Genomic DNA, 9,939 nt, shown 5'->3' with positions numbered 1-9,939 from the left:
AAATGGAGATGGAAGTGTTGATGGTGGAGAGGAGGAAAGAAGAATTGTATTCTAAAGGAAGATGACATCAAAAGGAAGGTGCTAGTGCTATCTTGAATCGTCTGTTGGGGTCTTTTTATTATTGATCCCTCCATAATCCCATTTTTATGTTCATGACCTTTACTTGGTAAATTTTGTGTATAGTATCGATTCCAGAACCTTCTAATATCTTCTTTACCTTCCCGGCACACAACATGCCAACATTAGTATAAGAACTAGTGTTTTTTTCTTTTATTTTTTCAGAAAGGTTTTGATGATAATTTCACATCTTTTGATTAATATTTTTTTTTTACTAAATTGATAGTTTGACTTGTATTTTATTAGATTTTTGTGAAACTTCAGTTTTTGCATCTTAACGATATCTATCACATTACGATCTATGCTAGATCTGCGATCGTAAAAAGCTAGTGTAATAATAGTTGAGCACAAATGCACAATCTCTAAAGGAAAAAATTTAAAATATTTGCATACCAAAAAATAAAAAGTGAAAAGGGACTCATTAAAAGTGCTAATGATTACCTGGAATAGAAATCACTAGCTATCTGCCATTGTGCATTACGGTGCGTGCTTGCACAAACATTTACGCATTTTTTAGACATACTGAGAAGTTTTACTTCATTCCTTTTTAAGAAGAAAGTGTTTAATTGTCTACATATTTTTGTTCATCATTTGTCTATAGTTTTAATTTGCATGAATATTGTAAAACTACTTCTACATGTTGTATAATTATACAATATATCACATAAAATATATCAGTTAATCACAAAACATCCAGTAACTATTTAAAGTGGTCTTATAATAATTAAAAACATATTGCAACTTGCACTACATGACAAAAAAATTATACTTTCAAATGGTACTTTTGAAAATTACAATTATAGGAAGTAGCAGTTAATGTTAGTTATTAGCAGTTATTTTGACAAAAAAAAACATGATAAAAAGGAAAATTTAAATTTCCCACTTAATTTTTTTTATTATTTTTTCTCGATTTAATGAACACACAAATAAATCATTAAAATATTGAATATTGTAAAATTGACCACTTTACCTATAACAATAAAATGCACAAACTATAAAATTATAGACATGCAAAATTCACATATGAAAACGATAAAATATAATGTTAAAAAATATTAAGTTTCAATACTGTAAAATTATCAAATTAAATTGTGAAATCAAAAGGTAAAAACTATAAAATTACAAAATTGTAAAATTAGCATATTAAATAAAAATTTAAAAAATGTCAATTTTCAATACTGTAAAATTGTAAACGTAAACTGTGAAAATAAAAAGTAAAAAGTATAAATTTACAACAATGTAAAATTAGCAGATGAAAATGATTAAAATACAATTTAAAAAATATAAATTTTCAATACTGTAAAATTGTGAATTTAAACTATGAAAACAAAACGACAAAAACTATAAAATTTCAATAATGTAAAATAAGCATATGAAAAGGATAAAATAAAATGTAAAAAATACAAAATTTCAAAAAACAAAACATACCACCTACAAATAATCAATACTATAAAATTTCTAAATCAATTTCATATATACTGTAAAATTTCTAAATCTAAACATGCATCCATCATCTGTTCAACAAAACCATAAAATTCACCACATAGCATTTGTTCAACACAAACCATAATATTCACATCAGTTCAACAGCATCAGTTGAATACTATAAAACCACAATATGCATATTGTAAAACTACAAAGTGAATACTGTAAAATAACCTGATTATGCTCCAGATCGCCTCGCTCTTATCTCTCTTCTCCAGATCGCCTCGCTCTCATCTCTCTCCACCATATTGCTCCTCCAGATCGCCTCTTTTAGATCGTCTCTCTCCATTAGAATATAAGAGAGATACCGGAGAATTCCGTCGGAGAGAAGGAAACACCGACGAATAGTGGCGCCGGCGAGCAATGAGCGACGAATAGTGGTGTTGCCGTTGAAAAATGAACTGTAAGAGAGGAGGCCATTAAGATCTACACGATTAAGAACCCGAGAGAGAGTACGTCGCAGCTGTCGTGGCTGTCGTTGCCGTCGCCGAAATTTGAAGAATCAAAGTGAGGAGATCATTCAAAAGGCATCCATAGACCAAACCAGAGAGATAAACCTAGATATCGTTATTCAATTACTATTTCTCTTCCTCTCTACGTAGATCAATATAGGTTGAAGAGAGAGAATCAAAGTAACAGGAGCATATTTTGGAAAGATTATAATCGGGTATATGGGGAAAGAGACAATTGGGAAGGAAGATTTAAATATGCAAAATTTGAGAAGGTTTTGAATTTCTGTTAGAATGTGAGGATCAAAGGCAGTTAAAGTTAGTTGAACCGGAGTTGGATAAGACTGAGGACAGATAATGAACAAAACATGATGGACGGAAACCTTTTTCTCTTTTAAGAATAGATGAGGTTTGGTTAACCCCCAAATGGCCAAATTTCATTAATTCTCAAGGATACAAGTCGTTTCTAAGAAAACTCATTATAGCAACACAAATGCATCAACAGTTTACACCAAATAACGCTTAAAACTGCGATTTGCACTTGTTATTGAAGGAAGATAAAACATAAGATTGATATTTTGCTTAAGCAAAGAGATAATAGAGGGTCATGTGAGCGACTAAGTTCTTCACAATTAGGCCATTAACTTCTTGTTAACTTCCTATCCAGAGGTTTATAATGCAAGCAAAAAAAACATACCAAAAAGAAAGAAACAAACAAACAAAATTGAACGGACCTCATCATTGCTAATGAAGGACATGTAGAAAATTCAATGTAAAAAATACATATAGCTGCAGACAAAAAATGAATAACAGTTGCGCAATTATTTTCTCTTTTGCAAAATGCAGCCAACTTAGTTAAAAATGCTTTCGGGATTGTGTGCCTCTATATCAACATGCCGTACACCCGGTACGAGATTTTGTATCTCGGACTCAAGCCTATCAACTTCAAACCCTAATGCCTCCACCACATCCTCACCTTTAGTTATTCCAAAAAAAATTAGTAAGACGATAAATAAAACCAAATAAAGAAAATGCTTTGAAGCTTCAAGGGATGGTACGTGTATTGCAGATAATTCATTTTAACAGTAAAATCTTGGTAGATAATTGCAGACTAAAATTTTAAGAAAATGCAAGAAATATTAGAACAACATTATTCATGAAAAACTATGAAAAGATTATTAAAATAATATTCACAGAGCCCCTTTGAGAATCTTAGGTTTTTTAACATACCCCTAAAATCTGTTTTCTTCATACCAACTCTAAGTGTATTTGAGAAGCTGGACTCAAGGGCAAGTGGTGCGTACACGAAATTTTTGGCTAATAATCATTCTAATTTGAATGGCATTTTTATCCTAATTTGAATTTAGTTTGATTACACAGGAATCAAATACGATGTTTCAATTGCTGTGATGCAACATTTAACAGCAGGCTCCACATCCTAGTTTCTTTGAGCAGCAGGCTCCAGAAAAAATGTTGCTAGTTTTTATTTGGGACCAAGTAGAGAAAATCAACATTTCTAGGGGGTCTTGTGAAAATAATCTTTTATACATACCGTAGTTAGCCATGACTCTCAGTAGAGCAGAATCATCTTCAGACTTGGCAGCCTCTCGAAACTGTTTAATTTACAAAAATTAATATTCATAAACATACAAACACAAATTAAAGCTACTTATTTCAAAATGCGATTTAAAGTACATACAAAAACAACTAGAACTAAGGTCTCTTCTTAAGCTCACCACGCTCTTTAGTGAGCTTAATTCCAAAATCTTTTTAATTGACTTCAAACGACGAACCAAAATCGTTGAAATCAATCTACTTCACGAATAATGTGTTTACAGTCAAGCAGTCAAAAAAGAATAAAAAATTAACATATTAAAATTAACTTATAAACCTTCTTTTTTTACAGCTTGACTTTATAGTAAATTAATTCAAAAGTTTATAAATTTGACATGTAAAAGCATCACTCGTGAAGTAGATTGGTTTCAACGGCTTAGATTCGTCATTTTAAATCATTCCGATTGGTTTTGGAGTTGAGCTCACCAAAGAATTGGTGAACTTACGAACAACTTACGAACACCCTAGTTCTACTCTACAAACAATACAAAAACAATCGTGAAAACAAGTAATCTAAAAAGCCTGTGTATGGTATCACAGTTAATCCAGATTGGTGCAATTAGAAGTGTTATTAGTAAGAACAATGATATAACAGATGAGAAAACAAAACAGCTGAACCTAAAAAAAATAAAGAATAACAGCAAAATTACCTGATTAGCCCATTCTCCTCGCCCTGTTCTCTGCAAGTAATTCTGAACCACTACAACTCCATTGAAATCTGCCCAACAAATAATATATCTATTAAACTACTATTATTCCTGTATGGTACTTAAAAATATCGAGGAGCAGTTGCAAAAGATGTACCTATCTCAGCTTTGAACCTGAAAAAACCAGGACCAATGACCTCACTCTTGCAATCATACAGAGAGTCTACAACCTTTATTAAGATAGTGAGAAAGCACTTCAGAAATAATTTTAAAAGTAATATTAAAATATCAGTAGCTCTTGTTTTTTTTTATATTATTTATAGTAAAACATGCAAGCACAAATGAAAGACTTGAATACAAGCACAGAGTTTTGTTTTTTTAGCAAGGGACATTTTTTGCATAAGGTTTCTCTTATTTTAATTGTGATACAACAAACAAATAAAAGAATACCGGATCGGACTTGAGAAATTGAAGAAGTTTCTCCATGTCATGGTCATCCATTGCTCGGCCAATCAGAGCATGCCTATTTCTTTGAATTAGAAATATTGCTACCTGTATATATATGTCAATAAAGGACTTAATTACTATTCAGAGAACCAGGAGCAAAATATGAAAATATTCTGGCAGGTCCCTTTTTTCTTATAAGTTTTTTAAGTATGTGAACTCAATTATACTACTGAATTCATTCGGTAGACTGATGAAACCATAGTAGCAGACGGGAACCAAATTTGAATCAACTCGTAAAGTAATCATAAGAGAAATGTAAGAAAAAGATGAAGAAGCGTACGAGCCCAAGTAAGTTGCCGACCACAATAGAACCAATGGGGTCATAAATAGGGTTCCCTGTGACTTGTACCGCCACAAGAGACGCTGCAGCTATAGCTAGACCAGTACATGCTGCACCATCCTACAAATTCAAACAGTTTCAGAATGTAGTAATAAGCAGTATATGGTACTATGCATAGTGCACATCGCTCCGTACTATGGATCTAGATCTCTAGTTTCGAAGTTCAAATAGTTGATCCAAACCACTCAACATGATCTCCAGACAGAAATGTACTTGGATGCAAAAATTTACATTTTTTGAATTTTTTTTTTTAGATAGTCCAGAATATTCTACCTATCTAAAAATATCAACTTGATCTAAAGATTCTGGACCATCCAAAAGTAGTGATATTCTACCTATCTAAAAAAATATTAAAAAAATTCTAAAAAATATAAAATTTGGTCTCCGAGTAAAGTTTTACATGGAGATCATGTTCAACGGTTCGGATTGACTATTTAGACTTTAAAAATGAAAAATGAAGATATAGATCCATAGTAGGAACCAAAAAATATGAAATAAAAATGTCTCATATAAATAAGCACATATATCCAACACTTCCAGATGTGAGTGTTACAATATCAGAATAAACAAATCAAAATGTTATAATGCCGTGGTGGTGGTAACATTCTCAATAAAGTTCTGGTATGGCCCCGGTACTGGTACACATGTAAACTGTACCTCAGTCATAACGGCAACAGAGGTGGGGTCATGGCCGCGCCAGATATAGTCCCAAACTTTCAACCCTTCAGCTGCAGCACCTTTTTTCACGGCATTTATTGCCACTAATAATGAAGCACCTAAGAAAAGAATAATAAACTCAATGAGGTCTTTTCCTGTAAACATATTACAATAGTTGACATTGGAATCGATACATTGATATAAGCTACCTTAGTGTTGGTTCATAGAAAATATGAACTTCTTGAGATTGTATGCAAGAAAAAAAAAACTTCTAGTAAGTAATATATGTAGAGGATTAAGGATATGGTTTCAACTGAGACCAGTGAGCTGTCAATTTTTCACAAAATAGGAGTTTTAGATGATTTTATTAGACAGAATAGAAAGCTCTTGTAATTAACCACACTCATATAATATTCCAGTTCAGCGCTCACTTCAAATGCAAGAGTAGAAAAAAAGAAATTGGTTACCCTTAGTAATGACAGGGCTAGTATGTTAGTTGAGTGAAAATAACACAAGCGCTGTAATTGCGGAATTTGCTAGTACATTAATTCAGTAAACAAAAAAGAATTTGTTACTACTAATTATGACAGAGCTAATATATTAGTTGAGCAAACACAAAATAAGCACTGTTTCTGTATTTCATGTAACTAACACAAATCATCTTCTTGTATATATGACCCTGCAACTGTTGGAATTTACATTTGTTCCTTGTGAAAATTTAACTACACATATCATCCTATTACTAGACTATTTTTCTTTGGAAGACTGTTTGTGAGATGAAAGTTACCTCAGACAGAATGAATGATGATAGTAAAACAAATATACAACTACAATTGATCACCTTCAATAATAAAAGATCCACCGATCACTAAAGCAGCATATTGAATGTTCTCAGGTTGCTATATCTCACCAAAAAATAAAAGAGAATTTAATTAGTCAAAATTTTAAATGATATAATTTTATAATTTAGAACGAAGAAACGAATGTCTTACATGACAGTCCCATAAATTTTGTACGCCATGCACAATAGTGGCCCCGGAACCAAGACAAAATATTCCAACAGCCGATATAAGAGACCATACAAACCTTTCCTTTGAGTAACCATATCTATTACATAATAACAAAGAAAAAATGCTATAAGACTAACTTCATGAGGAAACTTACAGCAAGCTCATGAATTAGCATTCAACAAAAGGAAAAACATTTTTATACTTGACAGAATGCATATACGTACGGGTGCATGGCATCTGGGGCCCGCCTTGAGCTAGAGAGACCATATGCTAGAAGGGCCTAAGAACACAGAGATATTATATACATAAAAATAATACAATAAAAGAAAGAAATTTTGCAACTGAAAATTTACTCCTTGTTTTCATACTCTTATTTTCTATTCTGTAATAGTGTGTTCGGTTCCATAGTGGATTTTTTGTGGCACGCATTCACAATGAACCACACATTATACAAATGCTATGGTTAAAATCAAATGCTACCTGATTTGCAAAATCAGCAGCGGAGTGTACAAGCTCAGCAAGCATAACATGGCTTGAAGTTGTAAGATACACCCCAAATTTTAGAGAAAATACAAGAAAATTGCACCACAGTGCAGTAGTAACTGCTCTCTGACTGGAAAAGAAAATCAAAGGCAAACAATTTATAACATAGCAGACAGATAAATTCACTTGTACACAGTTCATCTCGACCTTTTGGTGACAGTAAATTGGTAAGTTTTGGTACTTCATAAATGAGAATATTTGGCAGGGCAAGCACCAAACTGATTAGAACAGGTATTTAATATGGCAGAATCGTGGTAGGAGTGTACCAATTTGATATGCTCCTCAATTTTTAACATGTTCTCATTTTATTTTATTTCGTAAACACACCAGCAATTGGAATCGGTATGTGCTTAGTGGTACCCACAATATGGTACTAACCAGTACCAACCTATAAGATACCTACCCAAGCAAACCAGCACTATTGTTGGTGGAGTATTTTGTAATATTATCATTGTATAATTAATTAACATGTTGTAGGATACTGAGTCCAGAACAATACACAGAGTATAAGAAATAATCAATAGTGAGAATAATAAGGTACCTGCTCTCGTCATCAAAAGCAGCTTTCTTTACCTTGCCAACACGAAGCGCATAACCTACAATTCAAGACTGAATAATATCATATGACCAAATATAAGTCAAATTAATATACCGATTAATAAAGATATTTCCTTTGAAATAAATAATTGCAGTCTAGTTTACAGACTGTTTAACCGATTTGATATCAAATCGAGAGAAAGAGAGAAACAAACTTTCCTACTTTTCAAAGACCCAGGATAATAGTCCCTTGATTTAACATCTAATTAAGATATTGATTGATAAATTTTACTGCAAACAAAATGTGCAATCACAATACCAGAGTCCAGCTATTAGAACTTTTCTGGAATATCCACTGAAACAAGTTGAAATTGCTCACATTCTTCTCACCTTACAACAAATTAATATATAAACAAGGAATATTCTTGACAGAAATCAGGAATAACAATAACAAAACTTTCTTACTTCTAGTGAAGGATAATTGTGCCCCAGAAGAGCCAGTTCCTCTATAGGGAAGCAATTGACCCCTGTATTGAGAAGAGCCAAAAGGAGGTCTGAAATCATGACGTCTGACAGTGTGGGTCCCGCTGGAAGTGGGTGTCTCTGTCTGTTGCCTTTCTTTCCGATCGTCCTCTGGTAACAACTCCACTTGTCTGGGGCGAGAGAGGAGGTGAGAGGAGGAAGGGACCGAGCGAGATATGGAGATAGAAGAGAAGAGGAGGAGGCGGAAGGGGGAAGAGCGAGAAACGAGCATCTATGGCGATTGTTGTTTTGGTGCTTCCATTCAAGGGTTTTTAAAGAGAATTTTTCTCTCCGACAATCCGAGGTTTTTACCACTTTCAAGTTTCAATGGTTTCTTTTTTCCTCACCGGTCAGACCAGAATATTCTCGAATTCATATCACCTAAGGTAGAAATATTTCTCCTTAGATCTTTATCGTCCGATCAGAATCCGCACGAATATTGAAGGGTCCCATGCAGTGGACCGAAATCCGAATTGACCGAATTCTGATAGAACGGTTCGGATTTAAACAGAGATATTCTGTTACCTCAGAGGATATGGCCTCAATATTATCTTTTTTTTGAGCCAACGGACTCAATATTCTCACGGCTTCAGTTCACGGTTTGCTGCTGGAATTTGGAAGCGAAAAACAGATGTTTTCTTAGAGGTCCCTATCGTAAATTACTTCCTGTATTTTAATTCCTCTCTCGTAAGCCACTAATAGGATAGGATTGTAGTTTATCTTATTTTCTAACAAATCATTCCATCACTTTTATTATTTTTTATTTTCCAAAATCAACAAAGTACTGAAATGTTACTCTTTGTATTAACAAAAAATATATTCACAGCAGTAAAAAGGATTTATATAAAAAAGAAGATGGTTCAAAACTTCAAATGCACCTATTTTCTTGCCACCGTTATGTTTTTATTTTTTAATTTGAAAAAAAAAATTATAACTTAAATGTCATTATAAAATCATTAGTGTGATCTATATTATTTCTCCACAGATACAGTAAAAAAAAATTATTTTGTTCATGTATGGGACAACAATTTGAAAAATCAATGTCTAAAGATTATCTACATCAATATATTTTTACAATCTCTTAATATCAATTAAAACAAAGTCAAAATATCATAATTTCATGCATATTAAGAGAAAAATGACACAAACATACCAACGGTTTATTTTCATATTATAATTTTACATTTTAAGGTATTTAAAATTTTAAAAATAGAGATATAACATAGGCGCAAAAGATGAAGCTATTTTGAACTCTGCTCGTAAATAAATTAGATATTCAATTATTATGAGTCTCGAAAGTTCAACCATAATTAAAATGAAATTTAAATTAAGTAATATGTGAAGAAAATTATCCGTAAAGGATATAAAAAGGCTTAAGCCTTTCTGTTTTCATTTGAGTTTTTTTATTTATTTGATGTCAATGATAGATTCTATTATATTCTTCCGCTAAAAGTTCAAACACCATCGGATGATCGTCTCTCGCTCAGTTCAATTTTGATCAGCAAAAAGTT

At 32.4% G+C, this 9,939-nt stretch overlaps 1 protein-coding gene across 1 annotated transcript; it reads right to left on the bottom strand.

The window, feature by feature from the left end:
- Nucleotides 1-2,772: 2,772 nt before the first annotated feature.
- LOC144560415 (Cation efflux family protein) lies at nt 2,773-8,804 on the bottom strand. The gene is made up of 13 exons (XM_078309610.1): nt 8,372-8,804; nt 7,911-7,965; nt 7,307-7,439; nt 7,051-7,106; nt 6,809-6,923; nt 6,658-6,715; nt 5,817-5,935; nt 5,100-5,219; nt 4,763-4,864; nt 4,470-4,542; nt 4,316-4,383; nt 3,604-3,664; nt 2,773-3,027 (listed from the first exon to the last, which is right to left on the bottom strand). Exons 1-13 carry the CDS (start codon nt 8,658-8,660, stop codon nt 2,903-2,905), a joined length of 1,374 nt encoding a protein of 457 aa, XP_078165736.1. The 5' UTR covers nt 8,661-8,804; the 3' UTR covers nt 2,773-2,902.
- Nucleotides 8,805-9,939: the final 1,135 nt, after the last annotated feature.

This window comes from Carex rostrata, chromosome 10 (assembly GCF_964058835.1).
Source record: "Carex rostrata chromosome 10, lpCarRost1.2, whole genome shotgun sequence".
NCBI lineage: Eukaryota > Viridiplantae > Streptophyta > Magnoliopsida > Poales > Cyperaceae > Carex > Carex rostrata.
Note: the sequence above shows the minus strand (reverse complement) of the source record. Positions and strands in the feature narration are given on the sequence as shown.

What these genes read in the sequence shown, in the direction of transcription:
- LOC144560415 (XM_078309610.1), bottom strand. Translation starts at nt 8,660, where the DNA reads ATGCTCGTTTCTCGCTCTTCCCCCTTCCGCCTCCTCCTCTTCTCTTCT. An exon ending in AAAATTTATGGGACTGTCAT is followed by an intron (nt 6,716 to 6,808) that starts GTAAGACATTCG and finishes GGTGAGATATAG; the next exon opens with CAACCTGAGAACATTCAATA. An exon ending in GAGGAGAATGGGCTAATCAG is followed by an intron (nt 3,665 to 4,315) that starts GTAATTTTGCTG and finishes TAAATTAAACAG; the next exon opens with TTTCGAGAGGCTGCCAAGTC.